This window comes from Hypanus sabinus, chromosome 30 (genome assembly GCF_030144855.1).
Source record: "Hypanus sabinus isolate sHypSab1 chromosome 30, sHypSab1.hap1, whole genome shotgun sequence".
NCBI classification, from domain to species: Eukaryota; Metazoa; Chordata; class Chondrichthyes; order Myliobatiformes; family Dasyatidae; genus Hypanus; species Hypanus sabinus.
The window spans coordinates 31,346,456-31,364,281 of NC_082735.1; the positions used below are offsets into that span (position 1 = coordinate 31,346,456).

Genomic DNA, 17,826 nt, shown 5'->3' on the forward strand with positions numbered 1-17,826 from the left:
GAACAGCAAGAGCTGAATACCATGGCAACGCACTGTGATGTCAATCTGCTGCGCCAAGGAGGACGGCAACTGGTGTGTGACGCCTGATTATTGCGTCACTCGGAAGCTCCTGAGATGGCGGCGGTTTGTGAGGTGAGCGTCGGTGGGGCAGGTGGTTCGGAATCTGGGCTTCATCACAGGCTTTATGAAGGAGACTGTGGGTGTCTGTTAGCAGTGAGCGGCGGGACGGAGAGGTTCAGCCGTCAGAGCTCAGAGGCGCTTAATATCGCGTTAAACCTCCCCCAGCTGTTAGGCCGAATGATTGTGAACAGATCGCCAGTGTGTGGTGGAGGAAAAATATTGCCATGGTCTGTAAACGAAGCCCTAAAGAAAATGGGCTTGAATGTTAATTGCTGCAGTGCTTCATTTTGCAATAACCTAGTCGGTGCTCCCAGATGTAGGTAGGAAATCGGAGAAGAAATTTTAACGTATCGTATCAGCTTATTTAGTCCATCAGCCCTACTGGGGCCGACAGCAAGCAGCTCGACAGAGTCCTCTATCCTGGGCCAGCCTTTCAAGTTGTCCCCTGGTGCCGCCCATCTTCAAAGATTCTTCCTCTCCCCCAGGAATGAGACCTCTGGAGCTTCGGTTGGAGTTTCTGTGGCGCTGTGTTTATACCGGCTGGGCTTGCGAGCCCCATGTACAACCCTCCCCTCTTTCGCAGCCGGGCTTGGGACTGTCCGTTTAAGCGGAAAACAACTCCTCAACTGAATCTCACCTTCCAGCTTTAGGCCTGTAGAGTTATGAGCGTAAATGAAAGACTGTAATGATCTTTCTGTGATTATCGTCACACTTTGTAACTGCTCAACACCAATTTCCATGTATATAATGTTGTAAAAACGTCCCATGGTAGGGTGATGGTGTAATTTGATTACTTTTGCCATGAAACCAGAGAAGGGGAAATTAGGGCAACGATAAGTTCAAGCGCTTATTGTCGTAAGCATTCAGACGCATGGTGTTAATGTCATGAAAATTAGCTGAAAGTCAAGCATCAAGCAAAAAGAAAAAAATGCAAAAACTGGCTTTGGTGGATGGGGAAATTCCAGAAGTCAGGAATTAAAATGGTCATGAAGCGAACAGTGAAGGTTGAAAGGAAAGTTGTGGGTTATGGACTAAGATGAAGAAGAACTAGTGTGAGGCAGCTGTTAGTTGGGAGTTGACAGTGCAGCAGAACCCCCACCCCCCTTCCTCCAGGACAGTGCTGAAGGATCATAGAGTTCTTATGTAGTCATAAGGCAGGAATTAGAAATGTGAGAAACGCAGGATTCATGATTATCAATGTTCAAAGTAAATTTGATGTCACCATATACAACCCTGAGATTCATATCTATAAAAAAGAGTAACTAACAGGATCAGTGAAAGATCAACCAGAGTGCAGATGACAAGCTGTACAAATACAAATATAAATAGCAATAACTAACAAGAACATGAGATAAAGAGTCTTTAAAGTGAAATCATTGGTTGCGGGAACATTTCAGTGATGGGGAAAGTGAATTTATTTATCCCCTTTTATTCAAAAGCCTGATGGTTGAGGGGGCTGTTCTTGAACCTGGTGGTGGGGGTCATGAGGTTCTTGTGCCTTCTACCTGTTGGCAGCAGTGAGAAGAGAGCATGGCCTGGGTGGTGGGGATCTCTGACAATGGATGCTGCCTTTCTTTTGCAGCGCTTCATGTAGATATGCTTAGTGGCTGGGAGGGCTTTACCTGTGATGTATTGGGCAGAATCCACTACCTTCTGAGGCCAGAAGAACTTTGTATAAAGGCAGCTGAAGATTTTAACAGTGCTTAACCTGAGGTAGGGAAAAGGCCAGGCAAAGTTACAGTGATAGGTAGATCTTCATGATGGAGAGGAAGTTGAGCCAAAAAATGGATGTCATACTGGCTGGTGGGTTGACTGAGCGGTGGCCAGGGAGAAGATGGAATTGGGGATGAAAATGTAGTTTGTGCAAGCTGGCAATAATTGAAACGCTTCAAATAGAATATCAAATGCCTGTATTGAGGCAGCTGAAAGCTGTGACAGACAAAAAAAAGTATGTTCTTTCCAATCAATATGCAGAATTGTTAATTGAAGAGAATGTACATTAAAATATTTTTTAATCATTTTTTTTATTGAATTTTCAAATGGTTACAGAAGGGAAAAAAAATTATCAACCCTTCCCACCCCTCCCTCCCTAACATATCCCTGTAGAAAGAGGGAAAAAAAGAAAGAGTGCCTGGATATCGGAAGATCCCCAAATGCTCCATGGAGTTCATAATAGCTTTAGTATATATATATATATATATATATATATATGTTTATTTATTTATTTATTTCCCCAAATAACCAATATTTTAATCTTCGGAGCACCTAGGCGCCAAATTTTCAGAATTATTTAATATTTATCTCTTAAATTATAAGTAATTTTTTCAAATGGAATACAGCTAAAAGATATATCTATTTTCATTTTCTTAATGTATGTTAAAATTCTTTTTCTTTTCACCTGTCCATTAAGCTCATTAACATTAAAACTTTAAAAATTCAGTAAATTAGTCATTATTTTTAACAGGGTTACTCCAGTCTTAAGTAATAACTAACTTTTCAACTTTCGTAGTACCTTGGGGAATCTTTGTAAAACTCTCCGTGTTGCTATGTGTCTCCCCGATTGTCCAGGCAAAGAAAGAAAGATTAAAGAAAAATAGATTATAAAGAAAAAAAATAAAATACCCCCTACTAATGTTGTGAATAAAAAAGAAACTCAACATTACCCCCCTCCATTGTACGGGTCATGGCAATTGCCATGATCACACGTGAATCCCATAGCAATCGATCCGAAGTTCCCCCAGCTCCCCCGTAACATAAAAAAATATATGAGAAGAAAAAATAATATCACTACTCTCGATTAATATTTCTCAAATTTTTACCTTTCTCCCCCTGTATCATATAATTAAGAATATATTTAAATATTCTTCTGTCCTTAAACATCCATCAACTCCATTCACTGTCCCTGTCTTCATCTTTAATCCGTTTCACTTTTAAATCTTTGGCTGTGGTTAGCGAATATTTGGAAGTTCTTGTGCAAATTCTTCTGCATCCCGATAATCAGTAAAAGATCTTCTTTTTCCGTCATCCAAAACAATTATCAGGGTTGCCGGGTGGCGCAATATAAATTTATAACCCTTTTCCCATAAAACTTTTTTCGCTGGATTAAATTCCCTCTTTCTCTTCAAAAGGTCATAACTTATATCAGGGTAGAAAAGAACTGTTTTCCCTTCTATCAATGGCCCGTTTCTCTTTCTGGCACGTTGGGCAGCCGCCTTCAGGATCTTTTCTTTATCTTGGTATCTTAAGCATTTTGTCAAGATTGATCATGGGTTTTGATCAACTTGGTCTTAAGGCTCTGTGAGCCCTTTCAATTTCAATTAACTGGGTTCCTTCTTCCATTTCAAAAATTTCCGGAATCCATTTTTGAAAAAATCTGTTGGATCCTCTCCCTCTATACCTTCTTTAAGTCCAACAATCTTAATATTATTTCATCTGCTAAAATTTTCAAGTACATCCACTTTTTCCAGCAACCATTTTCTTTATGATGTCCAGGCAGAAATATTATCTTCCATTTTATTCACTCTACCAATGGTGTCTCCCATTGTTTCTTCCAAGTTTTTAATTTTCTTGTCCATTTTGTCCTGTCTTTTCATCATTTTATCAAACATAATCTTCATATTTTTAATTTTTTTATTACTTTTAATGCTTTTAATTCATGCATTATTTGCACCAAAGATTTTTTTATGTCTCCAATATCACCTCCAACCTCTTCCTGTTGCTCGTCTTTGTTTGTCTCTTCATCTTCGTCTGATTTATCCAGAGAATCTGATTCCATCTCATATTCACTTTCACTTTCAGTTCCGATCATAGCTGGGATTTGTAGTTTGGGTTGCTCGTGTTCGTACATGCCCCTTCCTTCACACATGCGCAATTCCTGTTGCTCTTTTTTTTTTGGTAACGGTTGATGTTGCCACAGTTTCGCTGGAGGTAAAATGCACATGAGCCCGAGGCTCTTTCATGGTGGCTGGCCTTGATTCTTTTCCAACTTGTGTTGTCTTCAAAGTAGTAGTTTTCTTCTGCTTCTGTTTAGGAGACATATCTTAAGACAATCCTGAGTAGTTTATAAGTAATTTTTTAAAAGTATTTACTAACTTTTCTTCACTTAAACATTATTTTACTGGTTTTTAACGGGAGAGCTGGATTTCCACGTCTCGATCCTACATCATCACGTGACGTCCCCCCAAGTTAAAATATTAAGTGTCAGTATATTACTATAATAGAAAAAGGTAAAGTTCTTTCCCAAGCCTTGTTTGGCGCATCAGGTGGCAACCTTGCCATTTTCTTTAGCATTGTCTGTTTTATGAAGCTGGGTTGCGAGCTGGGTGCTCAAACCAGCACGGATGGAAAGCGTGCAAGGAGCCGGCTGGATTCGAACCGGAGATCTCTTGTTCTGAAGTCCGGGTACACATACCCACTACACCACCAGCAATTGATATCTGATTGATATTCTAACTTATTTTAATATCTATGTCAAATCAGGTTCAGAAGGTAAACTAAAACACCTAATTGTTTTAAGAATAGAAAGATGATTTTTAACATTGTTTTAAAAGCCCACACAGTTAATGCTGAAGGGCTGTAACTCGATGCTTGTGAATGTTTCAGAATCAGGTTTAATATCACTGGAATTTGTCATGAAATTTGTTGTCTTTGCAACAGCGTTGTCTTTGAAACGTTGAAATTTGTTGTCTTTGTATTATGTACAAAACATAATACAGTTGGCCTTCCTTATCTGCGGATTCCGTATGCGCAGATTCAACCAACCACGGATCGGGAAAACCCGGAAGTTCTCTCTCCAGCACTCGTTGCCTGAGCATGTACAAATTATTTTTTTTGTCATTACTCCCTAAACAATACAGTATAACAGCTATTTACATAGCATTTACATTGTATTAGGTATTATAAGTAATATAGAAATGACTTTAAAGTACAGGCAGTCCCCGGGTTATGAATGAGTTCCATTCCTGAATCCGTCTTTAAGTCGGATTTGAAGTTGGAACAGGTTCATCTGGTATTATTTAGCGTCAGTTAGTCAAAGGTTTTTCTTAGTATATAGTACATAATTTACCTTTCTATGTATATAAAACACTTAAGAAACATACGTATTTCAGTAATCAAACCACTGCGTTGCTTAGTAATAATTGTAGCTTTCATCAGGGCAGGGCCTTTCACATTCTCCAGTAAAATTGTTCCGATCGTTGACCGACTGTAGCCTAATGCTTTTCCAATGATCAATGGCATTTCACCTCTTTCCAATCGCGTTATTACTTCCACATTATTTTCAATCACGATTGTGATTATTTTCGTGAACAGAAACACTGTGGATTCAGAGCTGCACCGCCAGGTCCTAATGTCCACCGCACGGGAACATGTTAAAAAAAAAATCCAGGGTTCCACTGGGTCCTAAAGACCACCACACTGATACATTTTAAATAAAGGACTTGAGCATCCGCGAATCTTGGTATCCGCGGGGGGGTCCCGGAAACAATCCCCCGCGGATAAGGAGGACCGACTGTAACAGAGAAAAGCCATGAGTTAATAAATAGTTCAAAAATACAAAATTTTAAAAGAAGTAGTGAGGTAGTGTTCATGTGTTCAATATCCATTCAGAAATCGGAGGGCACAGGGGAAGAAGCTGTTCCTGAATCATTGACAGTGTACCTTCAGGGTTCTGTATCCTTCTTGATGATAGCAATGAGAACAGGGCATCAAATGAGTGATGGGGGCCAGGGGAATCAGTGCCAGGGAAATTATAATTGGGTCCATCATATTGTTGAGACATGTACCCAGGAACTCATCCATCCCACCTTTGAAACTCTTTCCAGCCCTCAAAAAGCCTTCAATCTCCAACTGTGGCATTCTATTTAACCTTCCTCAAATTAATGACAGACTTTAAAAAAAAATAATTCTGTAATGCCATTGGATCTGACGCCTTATTCCCTCAACTTTCCTCCATGGTTCGGCACCTCGGTTCTATGAGTTCCTTCTTTCAGTAAACACTCAGTTCATGCTCATTTTCTCCTCTATGTCAAAACATGCAAAGTAATTTTCATTTTGAGAAATAAATTTGAACATACAAGAATTTCATTTTCTTTTGACAACCACAGGTGCAGGATGCCCCTTGCAGCAGTGCAGAGGGTGAAACCTCAGCTGCACAGAAACGGGAAGAAAGACTGAAGCGATTCCGTGATCTCCATCTTAAGAGGGTGAGAAATACTTATCCTGTTGAACATTCTAAAGGTGTACTGCAGCAGAACCAAATTCACTGAGAATTCTTGAATTTATGACTGGTTATTTATTTGCAGAATGAATCTCGGAAATTGAACCACCAAGCCGTGGCAGAAGAGGACAGGCTGTTGAAGCTTCCATCCAACTGGGAGGCCAAAAAAGCACGACTGGAATGGGAGCTAAAGGTGGAAGAGAGAAAAAAGGTACTTGAATTATCTTATAAAAGTTGATTCCACAACCCACTGTAAAACATGTTTATAAACATGGAATTCAGAAATAAGATTTCTGAAATAGAATGAAGTTAGTAACCCTTTGTCTTAAGCTGTAAAACACTCTGCATTTTCTGGAATTGGACAATATGATTCATCATCATTATTACGTGCCATGCCGTATGACCTGGGCAATCATGGTCTATGATCATGATTGTTCTCGGCAAATTTTTCCACAAAAGTGGTTTACCGTTGCCTTCTTTGGGGTAGCATCTTTACAAGACGGGTGACCCTAGCCATTATCAATACTCTTCAGAGATTGTCTGCCTGGCATCAGTGGTTGCATAACCAGGACTTGTGATCTGCACCAGCTGCTCATACGACCATCCACCACCTGCTCCCATGGCTTCACATGACCCTGATCTGGGGTGACCTGCAGGCTAGCAGAGGGAAGGAGCACCATACACCTCCTTGGTAGGCAAATATCCCCACCCCACCACCCATGCAATATCATTAGCTCTGAAATATATCTTAATAATTTATGTAGATTTTCTGTTTAATTAATCAGTAAGATATTTTGTTCATCTATTATTTTAATCTTAGAAGTTTAAAGATTTAAAAGTATTAGCAAGTCACCATTATTTGCAACATACTTGTTGATGCAATAATGATGGTGCTCAACAATACATCTGGATGAATGCACAATGCTGGAGGAACTCAGTGGGCCAGGCAGCATCTGTGGAGGATGATGAACAGTCAACGTTTTGGGCCAAAACCCTTCATTAGCACCAGAAAGGAATCTGTAATAAAATAGTTGATCCAGATTTCCAGCATCTTCAGTCTCTCTTTTGCTTCATAATATATCTGTTGTTGGTTGATGGATTCCCTGCTCTAAAAATAAAGTAGTTTTGAATTTTCTTCCACTCTGAGCTCACTAGAGATTGATGGTTCATTGCATTGGGTGGGGGGGAGGTTATATTCTTCTACAGCTGGCAGAATTTGGATATGGTATTATGAGTAAGACACTCCCCAGAAGGCAGCAATAGCAAACCACTTCTGTAGAAAAATTTGCCAGGAGCAATAATGGTCATGGAAAGTCCATCATCACCCACATCATAGGACATGGCACATAACGGACGAACGGTCACACAAAGGCTGTAGATAACTATTACATTTTCCCGAAGACTAGGGAAACATTCATTATTTAAAGTAGTTTCTAGGATTTACTGGTGAACACTTCAATCGTAAAATGACTCCCTACGTTTGCTTGTATAGTTTTGCCTTTAGTTCAAAGAAATTCTTAATTCTGAAGCTCCAGGTGCAATATCTGGGGAACACATAGTTCCCTGGAGTACAGTTGAAGATTTTCAACCTGTAGAAACCACACTTATGTAGGAATTGGATTGGTTATGCCATATTTCTCTTCTGAGCTCACCAGATATTTGGCCAGTGGATTTTCCTGTCTGCTGTTTGCAGGATTAGGAAGCCTTGACACGTAGTTGAGTCCAACATCTCATAGAGCACAAGACACCAGGATATTTATAATAGATCCAGTATACAGGTAACAGGCAGCAATTGCACTTGATGTACTTCCAATAAACTGAATTCCAGAGCAGAAGTAATAGTAACTGTCCTTGGCAGCAAGGCAGAATCTATTGGAGATAGGCAGCAAGGAGCTCTGGTAGAGTTAATAGGCTAAGGTGATGAAACCCTATGCTCCACAACTAGCTGTGCCTCTAGTCAGACTCTTTCAGTGAGCTGCATCACAACACAAGGCACAGACTCTGCAGTTGCCTGGATGAATGCAGTGCTCAGGACCATTAAGGACAAAGCGGCTACTTTAATTGATAATCCGTGCACCACCCTAAATGTTCATACCTTCCATCAGTAGCACACATTGGCAGTAGTTCGTACCATTTCTCAATGCATCACAGTCCGCTGGACTGCTCTGACGGTACCTTCCAAACCCATGACCTCTGCCGCCCAAGAAGAACCAGTATCTGTGTATGTGCTCCTTCAGGTTGTACACCACTTGGAATGTCGGAACGTTCCTTCACCTTCTCTGGATCCATGTTGTGTCATTCCCTTCCCAACAGCACATTTTACAGAGGCGCTCTCTTCAGGAACTGCAGCTCAGATCCACCCACTTGCAAATGAATGAGATTTAAGTACTATCCTTCTTGGTATTGCGAAGAGGAAATACAATTTTGTTTAAAATCTAACCTTGCAGCATCTCTTTCAGCAAAGCATAAAATAAAATTAAAATCATTTGAATCAACAGGGAAAGTCCAGTCTAGTATTTGAATGTAATTTTATGTATATATTTGTCCTTATAATTTATTGCAACATACAGCACTGTGCAAAAGGCTTAGGCATATATACAATCTATATAGCTGAAGTCGCTATTTCGAGCCTCAGCTGAGGCAGCGTGTTGTGTCCTTGGGCAAGGCACTTAACTACAAATTGCTCTGCGACGACACCGGTGCCAAGCTGTATCGGCCCTTGCCCTTCCCTTGGGCAACATTGGTGGCGTGGAGAGGGGAGATTTGCAGCATGGACAACTGCCGGTCTCCCATACAGCCTTGCCCAGGCCTCAGTCAACATCGAAATCAATGGACAGCCGAAGAAGAATATATAGGTAGGGTGCCTAAGACTTTTGCACAGGACTGTAGTGATTTTATGTATTACACTGTACTGCTGTTGCAAAAAGAAATCAAATTTCATGACAAATGTGAGTGATTACAGACCTGATTTTGAAATGGTCTCTATCATGGGCTGAGAGTGGGAAGAGGGCAGGGAAAGGAGAATCACGTTTGGGGAAAAGGTAAGGGTGAGTGAAGCACCACACCAGAGAGACATTCTTTAATGATCAATAAAGCAATTATTTGGAATCAAATGACCTTGCCTGGTGTTTCAGAGCTGGGTGTGTATGCACTTCCATCACAACCCCCACCCCCAGCCCCTGGCACTCCTTTTCTGCCATCTGTTACACACCCCTCCTGGGACTCTACCTTTCCCAGCATTCTTGCTCCAGATTTACTCTGTGTGTGTGTGTGTGTGTGTATGTGTTTGTTTCACACAGTACTGTATTCATATGGATCTCGGAGTAACTGAGCCGGAGGATATTGTGTATTACACTTGTGGGACCGTGATTTAGTTTCTTCTTAACCTTGTAGGAATGTCGGGAAAAGGGCGAAGATTATGAACGAGTTAAGCTTTTAGAAATCAGTGCTGATGATGCAGAACGGTGGGAGCGAAAGAAAAAGAAGAAGAATGCAGATCCTGGATTTTCAGGTATTTGGTCTATTTAATGTCACACAACTGCTAGAAACCCAATAAGTACGTGTTTCGCATTGGTCAGTTGTGCCATAATGTTAAATCTAGTTCATTCTATCTGAATTAGCCTGTCACTTATGTGGTTAGAAGTGTGGGTGAGGTAAGGGGATTATGGCTGCATGTTCTTGGCCACTATTTCTAAACAGCATGTGCCAAAAGATCAAATGTAATCAGAAAGGTCAGATTGGAATCCGTTGCTAAATGCTAGAAGGCAGCTTACTGGCTCCCAGCTGTCCCTTCTGATTTAAAAGTTGGTTGTTACACTTAAGTGGGGGAGGGGGGGTAAAAGGTAATCCCACTAATTGCATCTTCCTCAAGGTTTTGACTTTTAGAACCATGGTTTCCGATGATCCATTTGAGTGAATTCTTCCAGACCCTGAATGAGTCCCAGCGTAACTCTTGTGTATACTGAATAGAGGGTATGGGTAAGAATCAGGTTTAGAAACCCTGTCTGTTTTTGTTTTCTGCTGACTCCATCAACACTGGAATGCTTTTATCTTTAGTATTTTTGCCAAGGCCACATTTTCACAGATAGAAAAAAGAGAATATTTTTGTTTAATATATATACATGCTTTAGAATGGTGGTGAATATTGGTTGAGGCATTTGATGTTGCGTGTTTGCCGAGCTTGGCAATTAGCTTGCAGGTGAGGTGACATCCATCTCTGTGTCCCAGTTAAAGTGGTGTCCTTCTCGACCTTCATGTACTGAGATCACTTTAATTGAGACACTGTGGAGGTTCTGATGCTGACAAACGTGAAGCAGCCACAGGAGTTTTTTTTAGAAGTCTGATAACTCCGCAAACAACCATATCGAAATAAGACGCCATCTACGAACCCTTAAGAGCCAAAAAAACATGAGCCAGTAGGGGTACTGAAGGGGTAACCATTCGGACCGAGGCAAGTGACCGGGGGCCTATGTAAACACGAGCACTCCCAGAGAGAACAACTGTACACTGAGGATGTCGCCTCATCTTGCCAGCTAATTGCCAAACTCAGCAAACACTGCAACGTCAAATGTACGTGGTTTCGTTATAATCTGAGGAATATATTGGTGTTACGATATTTGCTAAATGCTTTTTAATTTTGGTTTCAGACTTTGCAGCTGCTCAGTTCCGGCAATATCAAAGACTGGTAAAGCAGATTAAACCAGATATGGAGCAATATGAGAAGCAGAGGGATGCTGCGTGAGTCACTTTTAAAAATGTATTTTCAGATCTTCATCCTCTTCTCTGTGCAAGGGTGAAAATGCAACGCAAGAGTGGTGGAGAACCGACTATTACCACTTAGTCTGCAGACGTACAATGGGAAGTTTCCTAGCTACTAGCACAGGGATTATTCTGCACTTCTGAATTTAGGGTTGCCTTCATATTCCACTTTGAATTAGGATAAAATGTCTCTAGGTACTTGGAGGTTGCTGCTCATGTTGGAATTGGTATTGATTATGCTAAATGTAGTTATGAGGTTTGTGAATATTTATCTAATAACAGTCCTGATCATGTTCAGTGTAATGATCAGAAAGGTACAAAGGACAGCTAAGGTTCTAGATTTCGGTAAGAGGACCTCTGTGTACTGACTGCATTACCTTCATCAACTGACCATTACCTCATCAACGAATTTACCAAATTGGTTAAACACAATTTGTCTTTTACAAATCAACGCTGACTTTCCTTAATGAATCCATTTTCCTCCAGGTGACTTTTCATCTGGTTCCAGATCAATATTTCTAAAAGCTTTCTGACCACTGTGGTTAAAGTGACTGGCCTCCATTTCTAGGCTTATCCATGGTCCTTATTTTGAACAAGGAAGTAATGTACAACACATAAGCTCAGTCAACTTTTCTAATGCTTCCATGCTATCAATTCTAATGTATTTGGTGTCTCAACTGTTAGCTCCTTCTTCACTAAGGCAGATGCAAGCTAATCATTTAGTACCTTAATACTGCTCTCAGTATCCATGTGCAAATTCTATTTTGTCCTTGAAAGACCTTGTTTTTCCATGTGTTGTCCTTTATTTGTTTATGTGCTGATAGAATATCTTGGGATCTGCATTTATCTTAGCAATTATCCTTTTCTCATTTTCCTTCCTTGCCTCTCAGTGTATTGTCACAACCCCTATTATCAGCCTGGTATTTGCCTGGAAATGTTTTTTCTTGCTTTATAATCCACTGTATCTCTTTAAACATCCTGGACCTGTGGACTTGCTTGTTCTTCACTTGCTCCTTTTGGGAAAGTACCTCAACTATATATCAACCACCCCCTTCCCTAATTGTTTTATTACAAGTTTCCCAGTCACCCTCTTGTCCGTCTTACTGGGTTGATGGACTTTCATCCTTTTGAAACTGGCCTTTGCCCAATTAATTAATTTTTATTCTGGTTTGCTGTTTCACCTTTTCTATATCTAATCTTGATTTTATGCTATTCAATAACCATCTCCTAAACATTTCCCTGGGGCACTTAACCACCTCATTCCCTGGAATCAGATCCAGTCGATATCTCAGCACTGAAACCATACTCAGAAAAACAAATGCCTGACAAAGCAGCAGGGACAGAGGAGTTTGGGTTGGGTGGTCTAGGTGGCTACTAAATGGGTCAAAGTTTTTGGGATGAGTCAATGAAACGGAAAGCCACATTGCTAGAAGTTACATAGATGGGGATGGGTGAGGGGACAAGAGTAAAGGATGAGAATTTGAAATATTCTGGATGCAGAGATGGCTCAGTGCAAATTAGGAGCTAGTTTTATTAAGCTCATTTACAGAGGTGAAGGGGGGAATCAATTCTGGCAAAGGAGTCTGAGGGTTTTAGTAGCAGAAGAGTGAAGTACAAAGTAAACTGTATTATCAAAGTACATGTACAGTTTGTCACCATATACAGCCCTGAGATTCATTTTATTGTGGGCATACTCAGCAAATCTATAGAATAATAACTATAACAAAGTCAATGAAAAATCAACCAGTATGCAGAAGACGACAAACTCTGCAGGTCCAAATAGAAATAAATAACAAGAACATGAGATAAAGAGTAAATAAGGTGAGGATTATTGGTTGTGGGAACATTTCAATGATGGGGCAAATGAGTGTAGATATCCCCTAAAGGTAAGACTTGCACATATCGTCATACAATGTACATAAAAGCATAAGAAATAGGAGCAGGAGTGGTTTGACCATGGACTCATCTCCACCGATCTGCCTTTTCCCCATAACCCTTAATTCCCCTACTAATTCCACAGATTCACTACTCTCTGGGGAAAAACAGTTTTTCCTCATCTCCGTCCTAAATCTACTCCCCAGAATCTTGAGGCTATTAATTCTAGTCTCACCTACCAGTGGAAATGACTTCCCTGCCTCAATTTTGTATACGCTTTTCATAATTTTATATGTTTCTATAAGATTCCTCATTTTTCTGAATTCTAGCGAGTATAGTCCCAGGCAACTCAATCTCCCCTCATAGTCCAATGAAGACTGTATAGCATCAAAAATACAGTTCCACCTTAAATCTACGAGATTTCAGCTTGATTCAAGCATCAACCATAGGTGCTAGTTGCCCTCTGATTTCCCAGTGGGGCATCTTAATACCCATCTGGAAAGTAAATGCATTATGTTTAACTATGAGGGCATTACATTAATGTTGCAGATGTGAAAGAAAGAAAAACACACACAAGTAAAACCTGATTGTTTAGATTTCTATTTCAAATATGTACTTCACTTGATTGCTTAGCTTACAAAAAAAATGTCCTTGATATCATAGAGCAATTACTGATAACATTTACGTTATTGTTATTAATTTTGGGAATATAAAGCATCTTTCTTCCACGCTAAAAGTTTGTTTTTGTACTTCGTACGGATAGCGGAGAGGAGTTCTATGCAACTGCAAATAGCCTAATGCACGGCACACATGTTCCTACCAAGGAAGGAATGGACAGACTAGTGGCAGATGTCGATAAGCAGTAAGTTTTTTAATTTACATTGCCTATTGCGTGGTTCTCAGATGCACTTCATGGAGTAGGAAAATACATCCTTGCGGATGGATGGAGTTTAACCTTCCTTTTCACACACCCTGTTAGAGACTATTAGTTACACTACAAAATTATAACGATGTTTTATTGGAAATTTGCTTTAATTACATGGCTACCAATTTATGTTAATCATTTTTACACTGTCTTCCTGTTAATATTAAATAGGTGGATCTGTACTAGAACAAATGCTAGATAATTTCATATAAGTTCACATTTTTAAATTGCATTCCAAGATGCTGCTGGGGGTTAGTGACAAGTTTAGTTATAGTTAGGTAGCATACCTGTTACACCTCCTTTAGCTTGAAGAATTACAATTTTCAAGTTATTCTGATCTATGACCACTGAAGAATGTGCATCAAATTTCTGGACTGACCCTATAGGGCTTTTGGCTGATTCTGAATGTTGGAATTGTTTTGTGATGCCAAGAAACTTTGGAAGGAGCTAATTCCAACTCTTGCCTCAGTGACAGCTGTCAGAAAACAAATCCATTGAATGCATTATCCAAGTTTGTCTAGCCTGGGCAGGGAACCCAGCACAGTAGGTCTCCTTGAGTACGTTAACTGAACTGGAACAAATAAGGTTGTTCTTTTACCATCTTATTAAGAGGTGGATTTTTTCTGAGAACTGGTGCTGCAGTGAGTTTCCCTTTTTAAAGTTCTAATTACAGACACTTCAAGGGCTAAGCTAGCTGTCAAAATATACAGCTATCATACTGCACAGTATTTAATGTAACTAATGGGATCGTGGAAATCTACATTCCTTTGGGATTCTGCAGCCTCTGGTCCCCATGTATCCCTAATGTATTAAGTGAAATTTAACAAATATTGAAATATTAGTGCCTAAGTACATCAGAAAAGATATGAGGCTCCTCTGGTTGGGGCCGACCTTAGATGTTGTGTCCAAGCTGTCTCCATGGTATGCAAGCCTAGGCAGTGCGATACGGAGAGCAAGCTGCTCCCCGTCTTCAGATAATTGACAAGTCCAAAGGAATGGCATAGAGACCCACACCCGCAACGACACAGGAGTTGCCAGTGGACATTGAACTCGACGTAGGACTACCTTAGGGACTCCTGCTCTGGTTTTTTCCTCAGGGGAGACTTGTGAGAGGTATATAAAATTATGATGAGTATAGATACAGTGAATGCAAGCAGGCTTTTTCCACTGAGGCTAGGGGAGAAAAAAAAACAGAGGACATGGGTTAAGGGTGAAGGGGGAGAAGTTTAAAGGGAACATTAGTGGGGGGGGTTCTTCACACAGAGAGTGGTGGGAGTGTGGAATGAACTACCAGATGAAGTGGTAAATGCGGGCTCACTTTTAACATTTAAGAAAAACTTGGACAGGTACATGGATGAGAGGGATATGGAGGGATATGGGCCAGGTGCAAGTCGGTGGGACTAGGCAGAAAAATGGTTCGGCACAGCCAAGAAGGGCCAAAAGGCCTGTTTCTGTGCTGTAATGTTCTATGGTTCTATGGGTTCACTCCTGAAGCCTTCTGTATGAGTGGGTATAACTGCAAGGCAGTGGAGGTTTGAGATCAGAGTTTTCCTTCTACATGTGCTGTCAGCCACGGCTGGCAAGTCCCATCTGCCCAAAGCGACTGGTTTTAAAACGTCAGCAACCCATCTATGCCCCTTCTCCTGTCAGTAGAAACAGTTCCTCCAGGCTTAGTAGCTAAGCCACATGTGAAGTCCAGGTGGTGGATTTGGTTGTCAGAGGCTTTTTGAGATGCACCCCATTGGGAGTTTATCCCCACTAACCCCTCCCCTGGCTATAGTAACCTTAAGGAACCAAGAAAGATAAGGTATTTGTCTTTACCAATTACCTGTTTCAAATTGGGTGGCTAACAAATTACTCAAAGTTGTGGCTACATTGATAGCTTTCTCAAATTGGAGTCAAAAGGTTGTGAATTGAAGTCACCCTGCAGACTTGAACATGAATGATATCTAGGCTGATACTTCAGTCCATTACTGTAGAAGGTTGTGCAATCAGGAATGCCATCTCGTGGGTAAGATGGTAGTCCAAGAGCCTGACAGCCGCTTTAGATATTTATTTTTTAATTAGAGGTAGATATGGCTCGGTAACAGCCCTAAGAGACCAATGATCCCACGTTGCCCAATTACACCGATGTGACCAATTAACCTACTAACCTGTGTGAAACCAAAACACCTGGAAGAACACCACACCTTAGAGACAGCAACAGATTTGAACCCAAGTCGCTAGCATTGTAATAGCGTTTCACTAACTGATAGACCACCGTGCAATCCTAGTTAAAAATGAGTATTTTGTTCTGTTCATTCTGTTATCTTTCAATCAACGTACAAAAATTTGGAGCAGATTCAGAATTTCTGCCATCTGCTGTTCAGTGCCTCTTTGGCTTCCACTGAGTCCAGTGCTGGCTCCAGAGCATACTCACTTCTGCAATCGAGTGCACTTTGTATCTGTTATCTATTCTTTAGAAGCAATGGTTAGCCTACAAGTGGAGTCATTGAATGTTACGTTTAGTTAAAGATTTTAATTGTTTATTTACTATCTGTTTTTTATTAATTGTAACATGGTTTTACTAGATTTATTTCTTCTTTTGAAAATAATCTTTTAATCTGTTAAACTTTTAAAAGCCTCTGAATATAACAAAAAAAACCCTTGAGAGCAGTGAGCTCTTCACTATCATTATGACAGCAGGATAGGTTGAAATGTAGGATTCTCCAGCACAACCTATCCTGCTGTGTCATAGCAAGTAAATGCAACTTCAGATGGAGTTGTGGGTTAATTTTTTTTTGTTCCACATTCAGCAGTGATTGGCTTCAGCAAATAATTCGTTAGATGTAACGTGCTCTTAAATATTCTGGAGGAGACGTGACAATCACTGTGTAAGTGCAAGACGTGTGTGTTGTTTGGCCATAAGCAGCAGTATAAGGTTTAAATTCCTTTATTTCAGAATTGAGAAGCGTGCCAAGTACAGCAGACGACGCCGTTACAATGACGATGCTGATATTGATTATATTAATGAGAGAAATGCCAACTTCAACAAGAAGGCGGAACGTTTCTATGGAAAGTATACTGCAGAGATCAAGCAGAATTTGGAGCGAGGAACAGCTGTTTAATATGACACCTTCGTATGGACAACTTATGCAGAGACTGTAAATTTTATACCTTTGTACTCCATAAATCTGGTTTGCAGCGAGTGCTAGAGAATTTTTCATGCAGTAACAGATCCATCTCTGACTGAAGCCATGTCACATCAGTTGGATGCAACTTGCTTTTCAATTACTAATATGATTTATATGTTATGTGAAATGAATATGGTTCCATGCAGCCTTTTCCTATATTTTTGAGGAACAAATATTAGCCATTAGTAGTTTTTCATCTCAGTTCCTTAGGTGCACATTTGTTTCTCTAAGTCTAAGATTTAAGATCTACTGCATAGAGCTGACATTTTTATCACTAAGGACCATTTTTTAATTCAAACGTGCACCGACATATACAAGATATTTTTTTGCTCGTTTATTTTGCAGGTTAGTAACCTGATGCATGGTTTCTGTGAAGATTTTAATCAGTTAGTAAACTGATTACTTGGATACAACACCCTGCCAAAACAGGTTTCTTTTTTTCTAACTGTAAATACCTTGTGCAGATTGTATAGATAAAATGAGCTTCATTTAAAATGTTCCCTGTTTATATGCTATTTACATATCATGACATTAAAAAGTAGTCAGATTATAAACTCTCTAATTTGTAATTCCATATCTGTCCAAAGCCACACCACTGGTATTGGAGACCATGATAATTACACTTCAGTTTGCACAGGGCTGGTACGTTAATCAGCACCAGCTCAAATAAATTCTCTATTGCAGATTAGAGAAAAGTCAACAATTGCAGAGGTCAAGAGAAACACTACAAGAACAGCAACAAGCATCACTGAAGAACT

The 17,826-nt window shown here is 40.1% G+C and overlaps 1 protein-coding gene across 1 annotated transcript; it reads left to right on the plus strand.

Moving 5' to 3' along the window:
• The first annotated feature begins 63 nt into the window (after positions 1–63).
• Positions 64–17,625, plus strand: syf2 (SYF2 pre-mRNA-splicing factor). The gene is made up of 7 exons (XM_059954538.1): positions 64–132; positions 6,225–6,323; positions 6,423–6,548; positions 9,731–9,848; positions 10,984–11,074; positions 13,734–13,832; positions 16,837–17,625. Exons 1-7 carry the CDS (start codon positions 115–117, stop codon positions 17,000–17,002), a joined length of 717 nt encoding a protein of 238 aa, XP_059810521.1. The 5' UTR covers positions 64–114; the 3' UTR covers positions 17,003–17,625.
• Positions 17,626–17,826: the final 201 nt, after the last annotated feature.

Bases quoted from the DNA above. Each gene is read 5' to 3' on its own strand.
- syf2 (XM_059954538.1), top strand. The intron at 6,324-6,422 runs GTGAGAAATACT...ATTTATTTGCAG, and splicing joins GTGATCTCCATCTTAAGAGG to AATGAATCTCGGAAATTGAA. The intron at 6,549-9,730 runs GTACTTGAATTA...TTAACCTTGTAG, and splicing joins AGGTGGAAGAGAGAAAAAAG to GAATGTCGGGAAAAGGGCGA.